This window comes from Ascaphus truei, chromosome 1, assembly GCF_040206685.1.
Source record: "Ascaphus truei isolate aAscTru1 chromosome 1, aAscTru1.hap1, whole genome shotgun sequence".
Lineage (NCBI taxonomy): Eukaryota > Metazoa > Chordata > Amphibia > Anura > Ascaphidae > Ascaphus > Ascaphus truei.
In genome coordinates, this window is record NC_134483.1 from 500,654,021 (window position 1) to 500,679,051 (window position 25,031).

Consider the following 25,031-nt stretch of genomic DNA (forward strand, 5'->3'; position numbering starts at 1 on the left):
TGGCTGCATTCGGGTTCATAGATTCTTACTTCAAGGGAATTCAAGCACTATATAATAACCCATTGGTGACTGTAACAGGGACTTAGCCCTGTCTAAATTAGGCTGCAATAGAAGGCCTCTAGTCATCTGAGCAATCCAGCAGGGAGCTGGTTAATTGTAGCTAGACTAGTGTTTACCAACTCCAGTCCTCAGGGAACACCATCAGGTCAGGTCTTAAGGATATCCCTGCTCCAGCACAGGTGTGTCAATCAGTGGCTTAGTCTTTTTGACTGAGCCATCTGTGCTGGAGCAGGGATATCCTTAAGACCTAATCTGTTGGGGTTCCCTGAGGGCTGGAGTTGGGAAACACTGAGCTAGACAAATAACCAGCTCTGCCTGGTTAATCAGACAAGTGCAAACAACTCCTGCTTGGAACAGACCCAGAGACACTTGAGCACACAAGCATGACTGTGTTCTGATAGCAAGACACCAGGGGACCAGACTTTTTTCCTGGACAGAGAGGACCAGGAAACCTGTCAGAGGCTTGCCCTTCAACAGGCACGAAGCATACTCAGAGACTGCCCAAAGAGCCCCTGCTTATAGGTACCTCTTTAGACTTTAAGGTGGTAGGTTGATAAAGGGATTTCCCCCCCAGCCTTGCAAAATGGGGAAGTGAGTTAGCCCTTACAAAGGGATAGGTGTTTGTTTCTTTGTATTTATATGCATATTGCCTTAAACTGTTGTTTAAAGTGACAGGCTGATTAAAGCCTTGGTTTAAGCTCCCCCAAATCGGTCTCCCTGAGTGCAGGGCCGTTTTAAGACCTTTGTAGGCCCTAGGCACTTTTATTTTTAGAGGCCTGTGTGTCTGATATGTTTACTCATTTTTATGCTAATTTCATCGTTTGCTTGTTTCTTTCGATACTAGCAATATTTGGCATCGATATTTTTGTTTCGATATTTAAAGGTATCGATACTTCGAAGGCAATTTAAATTAAAATGTGCTATTTTCTCTTATTTTGTGATTTTTTTTGTTTAGGTATTTTTTCAAGTGAAATATTGTAGGCCCTAGAAGGTTTGTAGGCCCTAGGCACTGTGCCTATTCGGCCTAATGTATAAAGCGGCCCTGCCTGAGTGTACTTCTGCACATGTCTCTTACAGTGATCTTAAAGCTGCCTGGGGAGAATTTAGACAAATTGAAGATATCTAATGGCATCAGGCAGGGGTGCCCACTCTTCCCACTTCTTTTTGCCCTCAGCATCGAGTCGCTAGCATGCGCAATAAGGGAGAATCCAAACATCTAGGGTTCCAAATTGGGAGAGGAAATTATAAACTGTCCCTCTTTGCCACGGATATTATTCTGACCATCTCAAACTCTTTATGTATCTCCCAAACTTACAGGTGGTCCTCTATGAATTTGGAGCCCTATCAGACCATAATATGAATTCTGATAAATCCGAAGCTTTGAACCTTACCCTGCCAAAACACGTAGTTAAGCTTTCAACGCTGTATTTTAATTATAAGTTGACAGACTCACATATTAAATATCTAGGTATTGATATCACTAAAAATGACCAGGACCTGTTTAAACAGAAGTCTCTGGGGCTATTTTCCAGAATAAGAAAAGTCTGCTGGACTGGAAAACATTCCAGATTTCTTGGCTGGGTCCCATTCAATCAGTCAAGATTAATATGTTGCCTAGACTCCTGTATCATTTGCAGACCCTGCCCATAGCCATTCCATCTAAATGTATAAAAGAGATTCAAAATGCTATATTCCAATTCATTTGGCAGAAATAAAGGCCAAAAAAGCCTAGATAACGTAGGTCTTTCTCTCCCCAAGGTCATGAGAAGGACTTGCGGTCCCAGATATCAGGAAATATTACCTAGCATGTAAGTATCTATAAGTTGTTTGTTCTACTGGGTGGATATAGAATCTTCGGTCATCACACCTTTATCGCTACGCTATCCTCGGGTGGGATAAGGAAAAGCCAAAAAGTTCATTCAACAATTACCTACCAGTGTAATACATTTTACATTAAGCATAGGGTACACTGGCAAATCTAAATATATGTTAATTGAATCCCATTCCAAATGAATACCTATTTTGGGTAATCCAAACATTCCTCCAAGTTTCAATACAAAACACTTCTCTGGAGGAATAGGAATATTATGGATTTCAGGAACCTACTAACAAAGGGGAGAATCCTTAAATTTTAGGAAATCTGTTCAAAATACTCCCTTCCCAATTCAGAACTTTTTAGATACCTCCAAGCAAAACATTTCCTCCTATGGAAGTACCCATCACCAACTCTCCCTTAACTACTTTCAAAATCCTCTGTAGAAACAGAAATAGGAAATAGGTACCAGAAAGGGTTATTGCCCATTCTCAGGAGCTTGCTACATGGGGTGACCTACCTGTCCATGCATATATGAGAAAATGGGTATCAGATCTCAATGTCAAAATCTCAAGTGAGGACAGGAAAGATATATGGGAGGCGGCGGCATCAAAAACCTTGATCCGTACAACAACCACGGAAAACATTTCTAAGAACATTTTAGATGGTACCGGTCTCTGTCTCCTAAATAACTTAACTTAATGTTCTCTGGTACAGTACCTCAGATTTATGCTGGACGAGGTATAGTCAAGTGGAGTACCTTAATCACATATGGTTGTCCAGTTATAACGTACAACTGTACTGAAAGATGGTCAGCTACATAATAAAAGAGACTTTAAAGATTTCAATTCCCTTTCACACATTATTTTCCATCTTAGTCAAACCTATTGAAGGGCTTAACCCCTCTAGTAGGAAAGTGATATCCACATTTTAATTGCCACAAGGTGCTCTGTCGCGGCCTTGTGGAAGAATCACTTGATTCCCTCGAGGTCTGTGGTAGAACAGAAAGTGTATGAAGTGATGGGGATGGAGAGGCTCACAGCCTTTAAAAAAAACACAGGGTCTAATCTTTTCACAACATTTGGTACCCCTGGATTGGTAGGTAACTTCGATAGGGGAGTTCTCCATGCTGGTGAAGAGGGCCCACCTTCCCCCCACTAGTATATTAAATTAGCATATATAACTCAAATGAGGTCCCCTCTCCTCCCCTCTCTTAAGCTCCCCAGGAGTGGTATGAGACACCTTGAGCGTTTGTGGTAAATACACTTGTCAGGATTCTACGGTTTGCTTTTACTTATGTGGTTTCCTAGTAAGTCGGTCAAGAGTTGTATTATTCTCTGTATTTGTGGTGGTGTGTATTATCTCCCCTTCCCTCACCCGTTTTTAATTTTCTGTACCCAACTTTCCCAAATACCAATAAAGAGTTTGTGACAAAAATATATATCATTATTTTCAGATAAAAGTCTTGCCAGGATTGTGGAAAAATAAATAACCCTGCCATTTAATATGAAGTTAACACTTTTTAATGTATGTCTTCTTTGCTTACTTGATAACTTACTGTATGACATTCGTCTGTCGTTGTTTGCAGATTGCCACATAAAAAATGAATCCTGATATTCTTAATTTTTCAATATTTTAAGTGAAGAGCGATACGTTTATTTTCTTTATGTTGGACAACATAATTAGTATTGTATTCTGCAAAACCCCATGACACGAATTAATTAATCATTAACATAATATATTTTTCTTAATATTATTATAAGTAAAATTATACACAAACACATATGTGAAATTATGGTGTTTATTAAGCTTTCTACAACATTATAAATAGTAATTTCTAAGATACAATAGGTTGACTCAATATCCATTCTGCCAGTGCATGGTAGTGAAGAAGTTAAATCAAATAGTTCAAAAGAAGTTCCCAATCATAACACCTTCGAGTGTTCAAAAATGAAACCCATTAGTCCAGCTCTCTCTTACTTCAAAGTTTCTGCATTGTGCCCATTACTCGGAAAAACCTTGTTTGTGGCTGGTACTGTAGGTACATGGAACACACACTGTATTGCAAACATGTTGTAGCTGAGTAATGACATCGAAATTATAATTACCCTTCTATGGCTGTAATATTATCAAAATGTTGATAGCACATAAAACTTTGAACCTGAAACATGCTAAATCCGCACTCGTATGCCCACTACAAAGAAGACACCTTAGTCAAGCAGGTTATCGCAGCTTTCATGCATCAGGATGTTATTTTAGTTTTGCCTCTTATTACACCGTACCCTGCACTAGACATGGGCAAACGGGTCAAAGTTCCACCTGTAAATCTTTGCACAAATATTTATATTTCTATGCAAACCTGAGAAATGTTGTGCAAACATTTTGTTATTAAAAAAAATAGAAAGAAAAAGACACCCGTGCACAAAAAGGGGCACACCTGAGACACCCCAGGATATATTTTAATTTGTCAATTAAATATAATTTGCATTTCCAGATGATCATATTACCCAGGTATCTCAGGTGTGCACATTTTTGTGCACAGGCGTCTCCATATGTGCTGTATAAAGGTGTGTTGGGGATATATATGGTAGCACTTGGGACTCCAAGAAAATGGGACTCTCATTACAAAGCAAACTCTAGTGGCGAAATTGCATGCTCACACGTGTTTGTTTTTTTAATGTTAGGCCAACTAAACTTTTTGGGACAAATTTGTGAAAGTTGGACCTTTAAAAAATATGGCATTTGTGCAGTGGATTTGAACTTTGGTAAAAATTTTGCCCATCTTTTCTATCTCTTCTGTGTACACAGTAAACTTGTGAGTGTAATCCACCTCAGAGAACATTGGGAGCACACATATGGACAGCAGAAATGTCAAAATACAGAAGAATCATATACATTTCAAATTAGGTTAAAAAAAAAGGACATAGGTAAATCTACTGTGGAGAAAAAAAAAATTCCTGACTCCAGTAAGAACAATCAGGTTTCTCCTTCCTAGTTTAATTTTCCAAATATCTCTTAATCCTCTTTATTTCTAACAAGAAGTAAATCTTAAAAAAAAAAAAAAAAAGATATCTGATGAATCTGCAAACACAGTCTCCATAAGTAGTAAATTCCACATTTTAACTGCAAAGAACCCTTTTCTTCTGCACAGTTACAATCTCCTTTTCCCTAATTTCAAGGGATGGATCTGTATGATTTGAATTGTCCTTGGGATGAGAGGTTCCATTAAAAGTTCTTTGTTTTGACCTTGGATATATGTGCATGTATTAATCATATTTCTCCTTAGATGCCTCCTTCCTAATGTAATGGCAATGCTAATTTGGGTAGTTTTTCACATTTTAGACCTATCATTCCCTTTATTAATTTGGTAGCACTTCTCTGCACTATTTCTAGTTCTATAATATCTTTATTATGTTGATCTGGCCCCAAACTGTACTTTATATTGAAAATGTGGTATTGCCAAGGAGTTATACATGGGTACAATTATGCTCTGTTCCTTTCCATTTATACTATAGTTTATGCATGAAAATATGCTGCTAGCCTTTATAGCTACTACCCCACAGTGAGCACTATCACTAAGCCTGCTGCCTACGAGTAATCCTACACATCTTTATCTAGGATTTATTTAATTTAATATTTACCTATTTAGGTTACAGGTACAGTAGCATGCTAACTGTTGTTTCTGAAATGCATAACCTTACATATAACTTTAAACCTCATCTGCTGTCTTCCTGCCCAGGCTTGCAATTTATCGAAGTCCAACTGCAGATAATGAAATCCTGCTCTGATTTTATAACCTTAAATCCTTATTGCGATCAAGAAATATGGAGACTTTGCTCTCTATGTCTATGTAAGTCAAGGTAAACAATAAATATCTTTAGCAGCAGTGGCCCCATTTCTACTTACTTTCTCAAGAGAAACGAACAAGGTAATATTGACATGAAGAAGTTGCTATAGCGCCGAAACGCTTTCCGTGTTCCTTCTGCGGTGAGAGGAAGGGTTACACAGAGCTGGGAGAGGGGACACTGACATTGCTGTATGCATCTGCGGGATCCCAGGGAGCCGGTCACTCCATTACCATTCTGTGTGATTTAACAAGCACATACAAACGTGTTCGTGAGTAATTTTTCTTTCTTTTAATCCTTCTATAATAAATTAAATATTATTGCAATGGAGCCGACTTATACATCATTAATCCATGCTGGCTCTTACGAATATATTTTTAGTCTAAAAGAATTACAGGATTCTTAAATATTATCCCTTATTAAACCTTCAAGTAGTTTCACTATTGATGTCAAGATAACAAGTACATAATTCTCTGATTAGTTCCATTTTCAAATGTAACACGTGTTCCCCACCCCCCCAACCTCACTTAGGGACCAGTGTATGGGAATGGGCACATTTCCACGTTTGTTTGGTGCTCTACCTGTTGGTTTGCAGGAGGTCTGAGTTGTCAGCATGATGTTAAGGAGACAGGAACAGAACTGGCTCATGTAGATCTCTGGGTTCCTCATGGTGGTGTCAGCGCCTCAGCAGTGATGGATCCCACGGAGTGTAGGTTTAGCCCCCATCACTACACAATTACCTCCCTCCTGCTCAGGAACTGACACCTGAGGCAGAGGTATATTGAAAGGTACTTTATTATAGTAATCCAAAAAATTGTCCAGCACTCACTGTCTATAGAAATCAGAATCCAAAAATGGGGTAATTCCAAAAAGCATAATTTAATATATACACAAGAGAACCTAAAACAGAACCGCATACCCTACATCCAATAAAGTGAAATAGCAATATGTCAAGGCATACGTATAACAGTGGGGGGATAAAGGGAGAGAGGGGGGGGGGAAGGAAACAAAATAAAGGGGACAAGACAACACGCAGGTGGGTACACTGAGGGGAAACAACGTGGGCAACTTTTCGGGGAACACCCCTTCGTCAGGCCCATTCACCCTCGCTCCAGAGGAACAGATGGGTACTTTCCTGTCCCCACAACCCACAGAAACAATGTCAAGTCCCAAAAAAAGACTGAACAGCCCCCACACAAATTCAGCCCTTTGAGAAAGTCGCCGATTGGTGACGAAACGCGTCAGGGAAAACGTCATTACGTCACTACAACGCTACGCATGCGCACGAGGGGCCGCTTCAAGCGTGAAATACTATTGCGGCCATTCGAATGTAGGAGGAAGTCTCTGGGATCTCCAACAGACGGATTTCTTACTTCAAAAGCACCCTGCACGTAGCTATATCATCCCCACAGCCCTGAGGGAGCTTCGATTTGTGGACGTTTGATGCAGCAATACCGGATGGTGGTGAATTATTCACAATTGCCTGAATTGATTTTACTCTTGTGAGTGCATTCCCTCCTCCCCCCTTTTTACCATTTAATGTACAATTTTACGCTATGGGGCGTGCACTCTCTCTTCTTTTTTTATTATATATATATTAAAAGGAAGACCAAACTTCCTATCCCTTTATGTTGACATTAACATTTCTGGATCATAATAAATGTATCCAAAGAGGTTGTTATTGCCAAAGATTACTTGTGTAATTTACACAGAGTTCATTCACCTTCACTGTGGACTTTGGGAAGTGTAAATCCTGAACTCAAGTGAAAGAGACCTGCGGAGTAAACTATGTTCAAAAACCACAATAGTATCTTTATGAAACGCAAAGACTTGAGCAGATGGAATTTATAAAATAAAAAAAGTATAGTTAACAGAAATTTACAGATATAAATTTCAACTTATTCTTTTTAATGTAATTTCCAAATGTGACAGAACAAAAAAAGATACCCTTGCCCCCAGCCAAATTAGTTTGGGAAGGTTGCAAAGAGAAGTGTAAACACAACAAAAGCAAAACAAGATTAAAGAAAATGTGTAAGATTAAAACACAACTTTTAATAATATTTACAGATAAAATAAAGATTATGTACCCTTAGAGCATCAAGGGTAGTCAGTGATTTCGGGGTGAGACTTAAAAAAATGTAATCTAATAATGGTTTGTACCCAAATAATTAATTGTAAACCGGTGGTCACCCTGCAGTAAGATCACTAATAGTTTCTGTATCTTAAGAAAGCAGGATAGCTCTGATACATGAAAACATGGCCAAACGGAAAGTCACAGCAGATACTTGTCAGTGTATGGATCACAGCAATTGCATTTGCTGATAATGAATTTTGTAACCAATCCCACTAGTCATTTTCATTTGTATTATTTCAGCTGTGTCTCACTGCAGCAAAATACCTTACTTTTGCCCTGTTTTCACCAGGATACATATTAACAGTATCCACACCTGAGGTTACAAGTAGATCAATTCAGGCACTACTGTAAGTGCTGATCTTATCAGCTTTTGCACATTACGGCCAACATATGTTTGCTCATTATTATCCTAATACTGATTGGTTACAACATTTATTATCAGCAAATCAAATTGTTGTGATCTATATTGACAAGTATCTGCTGTCCCTTTCAGTTTGGTCATTTTTCAGCACACCTTGGGGTCAGTTCCTTTGAGCTGCGGATTTCTGTGGATCAGTCTCATAAAGACCAGGAAAATCCACGGATCGGATTCAATTAGGTTTACCCATTTCTTTGTCATTTTAACCGCTCCACATTAAATATCAGTGTTTCCTGATTCATAAAAGGGATACATTAAAGCAGTTGCCACTTACATTGCCTGTATGAATACTTGCAGTTATTACTTCCAGTGCATAAAACACAAACACAAGATCATTTTTTTCCTTCTCTTTTTCATTAGCATTGATTCCTTTTAAATCAGCCTTCGAAGTGTAATTTCTAGCAAGTTACAACATTGGACAATGGCGATTAAAATATTGCAGTGTCTTCTTACACTGAAAAGGTAAAACAGAGTAAGATGTAACTCTAAAGGAGTAAGGGGAAGGGGAAGAAGGGGAAGAATATTTTACATATACAATAATGAGCTGCTAGGTGAGTCTCTGAACAATGATGATAGGGAGATCATAGGAACAAAAATTCATACATTGAATTAAAATTAAAAAGAGCTAAGTGCCAAGAAAAAGAAAAGTACAAAGTTGTCTCTTACAGATCTAACCCCCCATCTAAAGGATTTTCTTGTATAGTTAGCTTCTACCGGGCCCCATCCTGTGTTTCCATGGAATCATTATATCACTGAGAGCACATACGTGGAGGGGATACTTCAAGAAAGTAGCTTCCAGGAGGACACGAGGAGAGAACCTTGGGGAGGAGAGATAGGGATGTTCATAACACATAACAGAGCAGGCCACCCTCTACTTTATTATGTTGTAGCTAGGGACAGTACCCTGGTTAAATTAGTATCATAGAAGAAGATCAAGGGAGTCCAATATAAGATTCAAAGTTTGAAAATGATATTAACTCTGACCCTTGTCTGCGCCCCTCTGTCTCTCTTTCTACCTATGTTTTTTTGAGGATCGTGGGAAGATCCTTTCCAGGGGTTGAGTAGCAGACACTGAGCATTTGAAGTGTGGTATATGTATATTTATTTTTGACCTTAATCTTCAGTTCAGTTTCAAGTATTGTGTAAAGGGAGCACCCCAGTTCACATCCATTGCTTCGCTCCGCTGGTGCTCGCGCCCCTCCCTTACCTTGATGCGGCATCAAATGATGTAGAGTCAGAGTTGCAAAGGCCTCACGCGATCCTCTGCATTTAATTTTAATGCCTCAGGCAAAAGCGTGGGGCCCCTGCAATGGCCCGCGCCCTCTCCCCCCCCCCAGAAAAATCTCCCACCCCCCCTGGAAACCATTGTGTCCAGTATTTTTGGAGAAGTTACCTGGCAACCCTACTAACCGTGGATCTGCATTAATAGTCCTCTCTGGCCTCGCATTATCGGGATAATTCAGAGGGGTATCTCAAACAGAAAAGGAGACGGCCTGGGTCTCAGAAAAGTTAAACAACTAAGAGATATACCTCCCTCTGAGTGTTAGGAGTGGGCATTCATGGAAGCACATAATGCAGTCCATGTGCCTGGGGATCTGAATAAAAGACTATTGTATGACAAAAGCTCCTGGCTCTCCTTATTCCACAACCTTGCTATCTCGTCGCCCAACCACTCGAATCCAGCACCCTGAGTCATGGTAACCCATGTGGAGTAGCCATACATAACACACCAATGTGATCTTGGCTTACTTATATGCAGATCATATGGTAATGGACAGTTGACCTAAGAATGGAGTCCTCAGATCTCCATTCATATTAGCGCACGGGAATAACGCTACAATATGTAAGACCTTCCAAAAGCTAGTGTTGCTCACATCCAGACCCTGATTATCATTTTTGTTTCTGGGAATACGCTAAAAGCAATGTACTGAGTATAGGACTAAACACCCTTTCAATACAAAAAATTACACGTGTCATACAAAGATATATATCAGGGATCATATACTGTAAATGTCAAAAATACAATAAAATCTAGTATGTTTTTTAGTGATTAAAGTGATATGTTTGTGTGATCTAATATTGTATATACAGTACTGTAATCATGATTGTATTAAGTATGAATGTACAATAAGGTTTATCCATACATATAGCGCTACAGCAATAATTAATAAATATTTATTTTAATAATATACAAATAAATTAAATGAAGGAAGGATACTATAAATAACAAACAAAACGGTAAAAATGCAAAAATATATCGTTCTCCACATTACAGCAATAATTGCATCAGCTTTATGTAACTCACACAATGAATGTATCTTTAATGCATAAGTTAATTAACGCGAGTTTCAGTTTTGCCAATGCGCTTGCACCGTATATTGGTTTACGCGTCTCTGCTCCACGAAAATCCCCGTTACTAGTGCTGGAACCTTTACTACAGTAACTGAAGTCATTTTTGCATCTGATTGGATCTCAGAATACCAGTTAAACTGGATAATGTCAGATCAAGAGCTCAAAAAATCCAGTGCTCAAGAGTTCCTCGTTTGGTGATATAATGGTGCTCAAAAGTGCTGTGGTCTGTATACATGGAATGGAAGGGAGCACATACTGGGTATTAATACATTCAAGTTGTGACAGTACTCAGCCTATAAAAGGGGCACTAAGGTTACCCTGAAGGTTGGGGTAGGTTTCCCAGAGACACCCTCCCCTACCTCATTGGGTTGGCCCTAGGTGGTGTACTCACAAAACTCAGATCCTCCAGAATCTACCTTCCAGAGCGTGCTGCTGTATTAGGATGAGAAGTCCAATAGTAGAGAGTGTGCGTAGAAGGGTTGCAGCCCTCTATTTTATGGCTTCTCAATAAAGGATTTTTTGCAAGACCTGCTCTTTCCTTTGATTGCTGTGCGCTGCACACTCTCTACTATTGGACTTCTCAAGAGTTCCTCACTAGTCTGTGTTGGCAGGGGACAGGGGTCTGCTGTGTAATCACATGCAGTTACTCTCCAAGAGCGTCTGTACTCACGGCTTGTAGGGCAGGCGGAAAACGAAGAGAGTCCTGTTGTATTAAATCCTGTATATTAGGCAGTGCTCCGCTATGTAAATCCTATCTGGTCACAGATCTCGACTGACCCATCACAATTACCAGTTAAACTGAAGAGAAATAACATCTGTTCCAGATTTCGGGAACTATCGTTATTAGGACATTCAATCATGTAGGAGGAAAGGAGATTTCACCAGCAACACAGGAAAGGGTACTTTATAGTAAGGGCAGTTAAAATGTGGAATTCATTACCCATGGAGACTGTGATGGCAAATACAATAGATTTGTTAAAAAAAAGAAAAGGTTGGACATCTTTTTAGAAAGGAAAAGTATACAGGGATATACCAAATAAGTAAACATGGGAAGGATGTTGATCCAGGGAGTAATCTGATTGCCAATTCTTGGAATCAGGAAGGAATTTATTTCTCCCCTTATGAGATATCATTGGATGATATTTCACTGGTTTTTTTCTTTGCCTTCCTCTGGATCAATATACTGTAAGTACGCATATAGGATATAGGTATCCCACACACTTTGTGATACAGTTTATAAATGGTTTAATGTTATAACTTTTCCTTTAACATTGAAGAATAATTCTTTATTATTAGGATCTATAACATTGCATGTGATGCAATGATTTAAACAACAACCTGAGGGTTTAGATGTATGTATGTACTGTATGTATGTATGTGTAGCACCTGTTCCCCCTGCCACAGAAGATCTGGCCACTACATGGGTGTTTTCCCTGGGTACTGTAGCTCACCTGCTGGTTCAGGAGGTCTGAGTTGCTCTGCAGTTGGAGTTTGGGAGCAGCAACAGGGCAGGCTTTCTCATGGTTCTTACTGTGCAGCGCCTCCATCCCATGAGGATCCTACTGGATGCAGGATGGTCCATACAGGCAATACTCTGTTTCAATAATTACACACCATAGTTGTTCCAACTGCAGTTTTATAGTACAACAGAATGAACGTCCTCCAGCCGTGGAGCAGACCCCCAGGGCTTAAGGCCCCAAGTGCCCCTCTCAATCTCCTTAACCTTCTGATAGGTAAAAGGGTATCACACTGTCCCATAATCATCCACCTCAATTTGGTAGAGTGTCAGCTTTTATACCCGGGGGGAAGGGCTTGTAACCTTGCCCCGTAACAGGGCAGATCTAGGTACTGACAGGAATCACACCATATACATGTGACCCAGTCAGTACCCTCCCCAGGTATGACACTAACTCCTGGTTTAGGCTTGCCCCTGAATAAGGCAACATAGTACCCATTCCAAGCCGAATCTGCAGGCTAGGCCCTGTGCAGGAGTTTAACCCCAACACTGCCTGTTCCTATCAGGACTTATAGTGTTGAGGCAAGTAGAAGGCTATAGCCAGGGGCACTTGGCTACATCCTCCCTCTGGTTAAAATCCTCCTCACGACCCTGCATGAGGAGCCTAATTATGCATCATCAATAATTGTGCCGGCGCACAGAATTATAAAACACATAGCATTACAATACATTACAATAACTGGTGGCATAACTGGTTCCTCTTATCCAAGAGAACCTTTCGCCCAGGTGCAGTACAGTTCCTGCTGTAATTACCTCCTTTCTCAATATGCAGTATTTCCCAGCTGTATCTCCCTTTACAATTTGCAGTACTGCCCCTGCTGTATTAATAGTAATGGTTAGGGTCTGGCTTCCGGACAGGATTACCCTTCTTATCGGGCACTGTGATAGAGTAGCACTTCTTTCTTCCATACTCACTAACGTACTCTACTCGGTCTGGGTGAATATTGCGTCCCATCTACCAGACCTTAACCAAATATTCAGCTCGGCCAAACAAAATACAGCTGTTGTATTATATGTTGGAGTCATATATTCAATCACTGAGGCTAATGGGGATGAGTGGGTAAGGACAGCAGAGGCTCTCATTAGCTCTTCAGGGAGATAAGGGTAATCGTGCCCATGGGAACGGCTAAAACGCTGGACTAGAACTCCCTCTGCTCGGCTATTCTTCATAAGATTTTGTCCACACGCCCTGCCCGGCAATACCCAAAATAGTGGTCCATCCCAGAAGGAAGCATAGAAATCACCCCCCTTCTCTGGTGGTGCAAGTAGTCCCTGATCAATACATTGGTTACATTTCTTCATTATCTCCGCCTCCTGCTCTGAAGTAAACTTGCCATTTTCCCACCAGTGATCTACCAAATTGCCCCCATAACCCGTGAACATAGGATCCCCCCACCTGTACACATCATTGGCATCATCAGATACATACATATCATATACTTTTCCAACAGGACTTTCTGGTGCTACAGTCATGGTAGGTGATCGTGACCGAGGGGACAGGGGACAGTGCTTGTTATCTAGGGCAGGGATTTCTGGCAAGATGGCGGGGATGGTAGAATGGCCAGTGGGAGATTGGGCCGGCACCTGCTTCTTTATGACTGGCATAGCATCAGCCACCTCCGTTATCAGAGAAGGAAGAGTGTCCTGAACTCCAACCCTGTCGGCAGTAAAATAAGACACTTCGGGGGGTTCACACTTCGCTTCTAGGTGAGCATTGCTGGCCCGAATAAAATCAGTCAGTTGCCCATGGCCTCACGTGGCCTTGGACTTTGAAAACTCCCTATCTGGGATTTTCAGGCCCCGAGTTCCGGGGACCACGGCCACAGTGCTAGCCTTAACCAGCGATTGGTCTAGCTCCTGTTCCCGGTACTGCAACACCACAAGCTGGGCTGCGGAAGTACTCACAGGAGCAGGAGGGTCACTCGGAAGATCCTGATGAACAATGTCATCAGCGGGAATAGCCCCCACTGGCTTGCTACATCTCCCGGTGCTGCTGTAGAAAACGATGAGCGCCATCCAGCTACATAGTGTTTCACAGCAGTAATAGATGGAAGCCACATACTTCTTTTTGAGATGCTTGATTTTCCTTGAGAGCTGTCGGAGCAAAAACATTTTGTACTATTTTGTTTCTCCTATAAACAACTTTGGGTTTAAGCAGATAAGACATTGTTTAAAATGGGGTCGTGTTTTATAATGTGCCAGTATTTATTTTTTTTACATTTTATTTATGTCGGGCTCCCTCATTAAATCTTGTAAAAAAGGGATGCTCCATTGTCATTCTTTTTTGTTCTCCTTTAGTAGATAACCTTTATCAAGATTATACTTCCATAAAATCAATATCCATGGAGCAATTTCTCTGAATTCTCCAAAATTGAGAGTAGAAATATTGTCTAACCACTTTGGGTGATGGCTTGTGGCTTATAAATATCTATTGCAATCCACATTTTTTTTTAATGATTTTTGTTTGTGTGATGCCTTCACCCCCATGGAATAGCTCCAAATCTAAAAATGCCAACTTCTTAGTATTAAAACAGCGAGTGAAATCTGGATGACATTGTTTTTTAAACTCAATAAAATTTCCTATAGTTGTCTTTCACTTCTTTTCCAAATAAAAAAAGGATGTCATCTTATTTAAATGTAAGGATTATTTTTCTAGATGAAAAAGATGCTCCCAGTAGCCCAAAAATAGATTGGCCTAACAGGGAGCAAATTGTGTGCCCATGGGCATTCCGCATTTCTGTAAATAAAAATTGATCTGAAAATAAAAGTCGTTACACATTAGGATAAAACGTATATACCCTGAAGTAAAAGATGAAGATCTTTATTCAAATAATAAAAAAAATGTGATACTGCTATAATTCCCTTTGTTATGTTCAATGCACGTATAAAGGCAGGTAACATTGCACGAGACTCAGAGATTACCATCTTCCAATGTGATATCTTTTAATATTTGTAACAAGTGAATTGTATCCTTAAAATATGATTCCAAAAGTTTAACCTTAGGTTGAGATACTTATCAATGCATTGGAATAGTTTTGAGGTTAGGGATACAATCCCGGATATGATTGATCTCCCAGGCAGTCTATTTTTATTCTTATGGATCTTCGGAAAGGTGAGAAAATTAGAATAAAATGTGTTCTTCACTAAATAAAAAAAATATATTCTGATTTGGTGAGGAGGATACCCCTTTCTCTAGCTTTATCTTTGGTGGGCGTTGACTCTAAAATGTCATATTCATTAATATCCTATAGGAGTTTATGTGTTTACTTCATCAGTATTTCCATATTTAATGAGTTTGAGAATACTCATTGGCGAGAGAATACTCAATGAAGAGAGAATACCCACTTCCAGAAGTACTCACCTATACAGTATATACTTTTACAAGGACCTTGTTATAAAAAAAAATTAGTACTGACTTCTTGATCACCCGAGCGCTCCAAGGAATTTCTACAGTATATTTGATTCAAAATTGTATTCTAGTTTGTCATGTAGTCACTTGTAATGTATGATTTTGGATGTCTTCATGATCTTGCATTTGACAAATTGCATAATTATATCTTGATTGCTTGTACCTCTGGAGCAAATTTAATTGACACAGAATTGCTGATCACAATGTCTATAAAGTAAATTGTTTTATATTGTTAATTTAGTTAATTATTTATCGATATAAAAAAAATGATTACAAGATATGGCACATGGTTATTCAGGTTGTGTTTAATGATTAATATTTATTTTGTGTGTTTTTGGCTTTACTTTCAGAGATTTCTTTCTTACTTTCTACTAACTACAGAGAGCATTAATTACACAAAAAGAGAGAAGAATATAGTGTTCCTTTACTGGTAGGTGTCTTCTAAAGTTATTTTATTTTATTGTTACAGAACTTTCAGTTGCCTCAAAAAGCTAATTTGCAATTAGATTACATGTGATTCTCTAACCTTTTAATTGTCTTGTAGTAACAAGTTATTTATATGTAATACCCAGGGAAATAAGTGCAGGTTAACAGCAACCTTGTGAAATGTATGGAGATTTATTGATATATGTGATATGATATATATACATATTCAGCTTTTAAAAGTGTATATATATATATATATATATATATATATATATATATACATACACACACAAAATAATTTGCATTACTGTCTTATAAAATAATCTTGTTCACATATAAAAAAAAATTATGTATATTTGAGCTTTAATGTTTACTATACTCTTTTTTTTTCAATCTCTTTATTTGTATTTTTACAAAAATATCAATTTTAACATATACTTTGTCACCTATAGTTAGCTCTTAACACAGATTAATAATAATAATACTGTATTGTACATTTGGAGCTTGCCAATTATATCCCTTTATTATAATTTACTATACTCATTTAAGTAGTATATAACACTGAAAAAATATATAATTTAAAAACTGTTCAGAAAGTTAGTGTACCTATAGTATATGGAGGGTCTTCAAACATGGAAATACCAAGCTTTTGGTCTCTAACCCTCTTAGCCCTGCTTCCTAACATAGAATTAGTAAAAGGGGGGTCCGGGTGCCTTACACTTGCTGCAACAATTATAGTTACGCCCTTACCTGCTTTATAAAAAATAAATAAAAATTATATCAATATAGTAATCTCCTTAGGACAGGGACTAATTTTCTTCCACTGTATTTTTATTCGAGGCACATATACTAAAGCAGTATGTCATCATTTTTAGAGAATAAAACATTGGCTAGAGATGTGCAAATGTTTTCAAAGGTGCTTCACAGAAAGTTGCTAATACTGTGACCTTCCCCAAAGCCTATGGGCCAGTTTGGTGGTACTGTAGTTTGTATTTCCTTAAATTTCTTGCATCAGTAATATTAATGAACCTCCCGTACTTCAGCACATTTAATATGTTGTTTCGAGTATACTGTGTATTGCACAGTTGTATCCAGGGGATCTTCTGTCACCCAATATCCATATTTTACAAACTCTTTTTCACAATTCAGATCAGAACTGTTTAGCACAGCTCAAAGTATACAGAGCTAATACGTGCTGCTTATGTACTACTTGTACACAAGTTTCCCACTTTTCAAGTTTTACGTTTTATATTCAACAGTAAAGTCTGTTTAAATTGAAAAGTCTTTTTCCAGCTTGTCTCAGCTGTTTGGAGGTTAGTGGCCCTTCCCCCCGAGGGTTTAAACTCACCCCTCCCCACTTTCCAAGTTAGCAGGTCTTGTTCATGCTTTGGACAGATAAAATGTGAGAGGGCATGAACACCCAGCATAAATTGCCAACTCACCCTGGGCGAGCAAGCTAGTGGGTATCTGCAGGGGCTGATTTAAGCACAAATAACTAGTGAAAAGCAATTGCAGTTAAATAATTAAATAAACTCTAAATAATGTACAATACATGTTTAAAACTCTGGGGGGCTAGTGGGGGATTACAGTAAGGGATCTATGGGATTACAATAGAGTAATTTGTAATAGTGTTTTCTTTTATAAAGGTGTTATATGCTTATTGTAGTAGGTCATTCTATGTTTTATTCATTTATGTTCTTCTTTGTGCTGTATGAAACACAGGGCCCTCTCCAGAGATTAACACATTAATTGAGTTGGCTGGATTTCTACTATAGCTTTCTTATATGAGTATTCTTAAAAAAAAAAATTAACTAGTGACTTTTACATGCCAGTCAGCATGCTAGAAATCGTGACTAAATCTTTTTTGGCTTCAGTCTAGTTTGCATTTCTGTTGACTATGTAGCCCAGTCCCCTGGGACGTCTGAGGAGGTGAGAGAGAAAAGTATCCCCTTAAATCGTGGCACAGTTAACACCTAAATATAAAACTCGATTTTATTAAGGTAATTTAAAATAATGTGTAAGGGATTATGGACAAACAAAACAAACACGTGAACATATATTAAAATGATGCGGAGTGTGATTAGCAAGGGTGACTGATGAATGATGAAACACTTGGAAGATATTATAATAAAGATCTACCCACAAAACTATTGTTGTGTGTGTATCTTCCAAGTGTTTCATCATTCATCAGTCCCCCTTGCTAATCACATTCCGCATCATTTTATTATATGTTCACGTGTTTGTTTTGTTTGTCCATAATCCCTTACACATTATTTTAAATTACCTTAATAAAATCGAGTTTTATATTTAGGTGTTAACTGTGCCACAATTTAAAGGGATACTATTCTCTCTCACCTCCTCAGACTTCATCTTCCCTAGTGAGCACCACCTTATTCATTGTTGTTGGTGATTTATTTAATTTTGATACCCTCCCTGTCTTTTGTTAGAGCAATGTTTCACCCCACCCTCACTGGCACCTGTGTATTAACAGTCCCCTGGGACTACTGATTCCCTGGCCCCTCCAACACTGTAAATCCCAGTAAAAAGTGGGCAGTGTTGGGAGTAGATTATGCAGGGCCTGTTATACTGTTCTCTGTGTGTGTTAGCAATAAAGTTCAGGAATACCCTGTATTGTAAGGGGGGCTTATGAGTATAAGAGGATGGCTTATCAGATTTATCAGCCACTCCCCTGGTTAGGAAGGGGGTTTCCCCCTAGAGATTTGTTGGTGCAACAGTAGTTCTAGACTGTCCTTCAGAGTTTGAGGATGCAGCAGTAGTCTCTTCTAAAGAGAAGCAGGCTGAGGCCTTGCCCAGTTATGGGGTAAGGTGTGCTTAGGAGGTGTGCTTCAGGCCTCAAACCTTGGGTACTGCATTCAGGGAAGAATGCCTGTATGATATACTGCCTGCTGTATCAATAAATCCCAGTTATACCTCATCTGGTGTAATGCTTTATATGAACACCCAAAGAAGAAGTGCCCCTGAGGTCCATCTTGGTCAAGCCAGGATCCTCTGGGGCTGGAGGCGCTGCCACTGATAGAACCAACGTAAACCAGTCATGTGCTCCTCCCCACACCCTCGCGGAGGTCTTCAGCCTCCTGTTTACCAGCCAAGTATGCACCAGCACCATATCACACCAGTAGCGACCCAATCTCACATAGGAAGATGGAAAAGGTGCTACAACTATATTAAAAAAAAGTTTCTGAAAGGTACACAGCATTAATGTATAAATGAAGCCTTGCGAGGACTGTTTCAAAGACCTGGAGTTTCTAAAGAAAAAGAGACTGATTGGGATATGATTAATTAAATTAAGCTTCAAATGGAGAGGATTCTAAAAAAAGGCAAATATATAATTATAGAAAATAGTAGCTTATTGTGGGATGTACGTCGGCTCTGAGAGGGTGAGTGCCCCGCAACAAGACTATGAACAGCTGTGCCATTCTGAGCAGGAAATGGGGAGCAATTTAGAGAGCTTAGTATGGCAAATATTTTTTATTTATTGACTGAGAGATCACAGGACCTAAGCAACTACATAAGTTTACCCAGCATGTAAATTCTGTAAATTCTGATAGGCATCCCTTTCTCTCTGCAATAATAATAGAGCTAACAGAGAAGCATACAGTACATATACACAGGATATGCAAATAGCCTAATGCAATTGGCAGTACTGTAAGTCTGTTCCTGACACTCTGAATTAGATCTCCCCCTTGTGCATCATTAGTCTCATTTACTGAGTCTATTATTGTTATTTTAACATATCTTGGTGAGTGTTTTTATTGTTATTATTTATTATAATGTAATTTTAAAATTAATTTTAAATACATTTTAAATAAATGTAATTGTTATTTAATTTATTTTGCAATAATTTTCAATGGGCAAATGTCCTATTAACCACATTTGGCTAATAGGGCTATTGCCCATTACTGTGCGTGTTTGTGGGGGGTACTCCTGTAGTAGTAGTGGGTAGTGGGAGTGGATAATTGGGGTAGTTGCCCAAGGGAGGGTGGTTAGGCCACCTGGGGCCTTCTGGTGGAGGAGGTAGGAGGGTAGTTAAACCTTTCACTACCTTAGTGGTTAGTGAAGCATTGCCCCAGGGAGGTGATTAGGCCTCCCAGGGGTAGTGGGACCGGGAAACCCCTTAATTAATTGTAACGCTCGGCCTGCCCACAAGCCAGACGAGACCCCCGGACTGAGGTGGAAAGGAGTACAGTAATACCACACACCTAACAGTAAACGGGGGCACGGCCGGAGTGTGGAAGTAGTGTAGATTGTCTGGGTAACAAAAATAGAAAGGGTACTGTACTTGCCAACTCCAGCAGTGGAAGGTAAAGTCCATAAGCCAATGGTCGTGGAATGGAGAGAGCAGCATAGTAAAGTGTCCATAAGCCTGGGTCGTGGAGTGGAGAGAGCCGCGTAGTAGATTGTCCGTAAGCTGTGTCCAGGGGATATAGAAGTCTGCAAGGTAGAAAGTCCAACGCCAATTCCAAGGGGTTCCAGAGAGCAGCGTAAACAAAGTCCAAAGCCAAAGGTCAAACTCCAGGGAGATCAGCAGAATATCCAGAGACAGGAACAGGAACTGAAAGACAAAAGGGGTCAGGCCACAGCAGACAGCACCAAGGTACAGAAGCTATGCAGAGCAAAGAGGAAATGGTGAGGGGAGACTAAATAGGGGGCTGGGACCTATCAGAGGAAGGGGAGGAACGGAGGAGTGGCCTGAGGGAGGACCTGATGGGGAGAGGTGCCTGGGCAGCTGGTGCATGTCAGAGCAAGGGGAGGAGCAGAGGAGCGGCCCGGGAAAGGGCCTGATAGGAGAGAAGGACCTGGGGTGTGGACCTGACAGAGCAAGGACAGGGAAGAGCGTGATGCGTGCGCCACGTCAGCGGAGGCAGAGTCAGGCGCATGGCGCCAGCAGATTGAAGCCTGGGTCCGCGCGCGCCCGTAGGTGTGACGAGCGCGACCCGAAGTGTGGGAGCAGCTGTGGAGGGGGCCGCAAGGAGTGAGGCACGCCTCCGGGGAGCCTGAGCGCACGGAGCAAAGGTAAGGAGGCGCTGGAAGCGGGTGTACCCGCAGAGCGGATCCTTATATTAATTTAGTGGTTTGCTACTGAGGCATGCTTTACTATGCACTAAGGGGACAAGGTGGGTAGGTAGTGTAGTTTTATGTTTATATTAAGCACTTTGTAGCACTTTGTAGCACTTTGTAGTCGGCTAGTCATGAAAACCCATGACTAGTTGACCCGTGGGCAACTAGGGTGTTAATATGTACTGCAATTACTATTTTATCACCTATGTAATACTGGTGTAGTTCATCTTGCCTATGTATATAATAGCCAGTATATGGCAATTGTGTACATAGGAAAGAGAGGGCTAACACCAGCCTGCAGAAGGTGATACATTATTTGCCGAATTTCTGGTGTTCATCCCATTGTTATGAGTATTGGAACTTGATGTATGCACATTTTTACCTAAAAATGTGGAATTAGGCCTGTTTTTTTTATCAGATCCACTACTTTTGATGGATCCAATAAAAAGTGGTTTATTTTTTGGCGTTGCATTGTTGATATATTGCATGATAAAAATAAGGCACTTTTTTGGCGCTAATACCACATTTTTAGGTTATTACAGCTTGATGTATCCAGGTCTATATGTTTGAAAGAATGTTTACTGTGTCTGTGCATTTTTTATGGGTTTTACTGATATATAAAGAAGACTTCGTACGGTCTGCACTATTGTGTTGTTTGTCTGTTTTGCCTGAGAGCTTCCTGCTGACCAGATTATCCAGGCAGAGGTTGCCACAGACTTGGATATTCTATCTCCCAGCCACCAGCCCCTAATTTATACTTCTGAGAATGTATCATTCTATTGATTTGTATGTGTTTATCTCTTTTCGGTATACAATCGTGCTCCCATGACTTGGAGAAAATAGACTAGGGGTAGGCAACCAGCGGTTTGCAGCTCTTTCTGCTCCTACTTGCGGCTCTCTGTAGGTTGCCGACCACAAGCTGCTGCCTCTGTCCCTCACTATCCTGCCGGTGGCTGCAGGGTGGCCCAGCCTCTCTGGTTTGACCTCTTGTTGCCGCTGAGCCTGACGTCTCCCCAACTGTTGGCCTGCCTCTCTCCTGTACTGTCCCACGTCGGGCTCTCATGCCGGTGCGTGCCAGAAGTGAGCCGATGTCACAGCACCCAGCATGGGACAGTATAGGAGAGAGGCAGGCAAGCAACTGGGGAGTCGCCGGGTCTGGCGGTAACAAGAGACCTGACCAGCCCACCTCCTCCCTACCCCCCAGCCACCGGCAGGACAGTGAGGAAGAGAGGCCCAATGTAAGTGAGTATATGTGCGTGTACATATATATATATATATATTCATTAGTGTATTTGGGAGGAAGGTAGTGTGTGTGTATTTGGGTTGGGGAGTAGTGTGTGTATTTGTGGGGGTTGTGTATGTGTATTTGGAGGTGGGTCATCTAGGTGTTTTTTGGGGACGGTAGTTAATGTATTGTGTATTTGTAAATGACACTGTTTTGCACAGAAAAACAATGAAAATAACTAAATAAAGGGACTTATTATTGTGAGATGCATTTTATTCCCCCACATATTTTGTCGTATGTTAATGCTTATACAGTACATACCTATTAGTGTGTATAGTATATGTATGTGTTTGTGGGGGTGTAATATTCACTCATGTGTTGCGGCTCTCAGAATATTTTGGAGAAAGACATGTTTTATAAAAGGGCTCTTCTTCCCTGAGAGGTTGCAGACCCCTGAAATAGACTATTGAAAGAACTTGAGAAACAGTTCCTTAAGAGTTTGAGCAGCAAGCTTACGATATGTAGAGAGATTTATTACTAATCACGTTATATTAACACTGCTATTTTATTAGATATTAATATCAATTAGCAAACAGGTTAAATGTCATCCACTCACTGCTCTCCATTGAAGTGGACACATATTCCCACACACTGATATATACAGTATAATTAAAACACATATTTTTGTGTGGAAGGAGAACCTCCTGTGGCGCTGAGGTAAGGATAGGGATATAGTTGTGGATAACGTTCTTTTCTTAGGCTAATACCTCAAGATAGGAAGACAAGATGTACAGAAAACACTGAAATAGTGCATTACCCAGGGACAAAATTGTAAAGAGAGCAATTTAATATAAATCAATTAATTATAAAACAATTGAACCAAACAATTGGTTGACTCCACCTGTTTAAACAATGTAAAAAGAAAATTAAGCACCTGGGATTTCTAAGAGTACATCATGGATATTTATTTAATCCAGACAGAGATAATAGAGAAGTATATGGCCTATATATTAGGGATAGGAAAATGGGAATTAGGTGGCCCAAGTGGCTGTTATCTAACATCAACTTCAAACTTTCTATGGTTCTATTACACGTGCTGGGTTAGGCGTACAATATATTTTCAATGTCAGCTTGTTTAATAAAAATCAATAAAGGATAACCTCTCTTTGGACGTTTCTCATTCTGTTGATTTCATTTATTGAAAATCCTTTTCAAAGAGAGAAGTACTTATGCTTTATCCTTTTTTTTGTTAATATAGGAAAAAGAAAAGTATAATATGACATACTCTGACATAGTATCCATGAAAAATAAAGACAACAGTATTGTTGAAGTTAAAAAGGTAAGTGAATATATGTCTAAGTTTTACAGAACAATAATACATCTGAAAACTGTTGATAATTACACAAGGGACAAAAAAAATAGTCGCTCAGAGCAGAAATTCTGTTTTGTGCATTTTTTAACAATGGGATTCTACTACTATAAACAATAATCTGCAGACCTGCTCAGCACCTACAGTATGTTCCTGGGTACAGAAAAAAATAAAATTAGATTCCATCCACACTAATTATGTGCACTGAGTGCATGCATGGTGTGAAAGTCATAGAGACCATACTTGAACCATTATAAAGTTGTATTTCCTCAACCAGTTATGAAGAACTATATACATATTGAATAGTATCAATTACTCCTAGGAGTAGTAGTCAAACTAATCTCTGATCGAGGGGCCGATCTGCATATCAATTTGTTTGAATGTGAAATGTCCTTTCTAATTATTCACTGTATTTCTCCGTATTTCTTCCAGCGATGTAACAATGAATGAAGCAAGCAAAGGGTATACTTAAAAACAGCGTCTCTTGGAATGTTATCTGTGCTTGTCCCTCCCCCGTTTGTGTGGATGTGTCTTGAAAGCTCGCACAAATAAAAGCATTTCGTTAGCCACAGAACGGTATCGTCTATTTATTTTTTGACATCCACACACGGGGGAGGGACAAGCACAGATAACATTCCAAGAGACACTGTTTTTAAGTATACCCTTTGCTTGCTTCATTCATTGTAACATCGCTGGAAGGAGAGATCAGTGTATCTCGAAAGCTTGCACAAATAAAAGCATTTCGTTAGCCACAAAATGGTATCGTCTATTTATTTTTTGATTATTGAAGCTCGACTAACACGGTACTGATACCTATACATGTATATATATATATATATATATATATATATATATATATATATATATATATATATATATATAACCAGAGACAGAACATGAAACACAGACAGAACTCAGTGCACATCCAGTGAAACTTATATAGTGCCTAAATATATATGTATAGATATCTTTTGAATAAAATGGTCTTTTAGTTTAACATTTTATATTACCAATGAATTGGTACTACAGCCCTGCGGGGAACACCCGAGGGCCACCTCTCTATATATATACAGTTAGGTCCGGAAATAATTGGACACTGATACAAGTTTTGTTCTTTCGGCTGTGTACCAAAACATATTCAAGTTACACTTAAATAAGGAATATGGGCTTAAAGTGCAGTCTATGAGCATTAACTTGAGGTTATTCACATCCAAATTGGAGGAAGGGTTTAGGAATTACATCTTTTTAATATGTAGCCCCCTCTTTTTCAAGGGACCAAAAGTAATTGGACAATTGACTCAAAAGCTGTTTCATGGACGGGTGTGGGCTATTCCTTCGTTATTTCATCATCAATTAAGCAAGTAAAAGGTCTGGAGTTGATTCCA

The 25,031-nt window shown here is 39.6% G+C and overlaps 1 protein-coding gene across 7 annotated transcripts in view; it reads left to right on the forward strand.

Annotated features, from left to right (window-relative positions):
- SLC2A9 (solute carrier family 2 member 9) overlaps positions 1–25,031 on the forward strand; it is a 311,113-nt gene that overhangs the window by 29,664 nt on the left and 256,418 nt on the right. For all 7 annotated transcript variants that reach the window (XM_075569353.1, XM_075569343.1, XM_075569350.1 and 4 more), the window contains exons 2-3: positions 15,898–15,977; positions 23,536–23,616. In XM_075569353.1, the coding sequence (XP_075425468.1) occupies positions 23,554–23,616 (63 nt within the window). In that variant the 5' untranslated portion in view covers positions 15,898–15,977; positions 23,536–23,553. The remainder of the gene's footprint in view (positions 1–15,897; positions 15,978–23,535; positions 23,617–25,031) is intronic.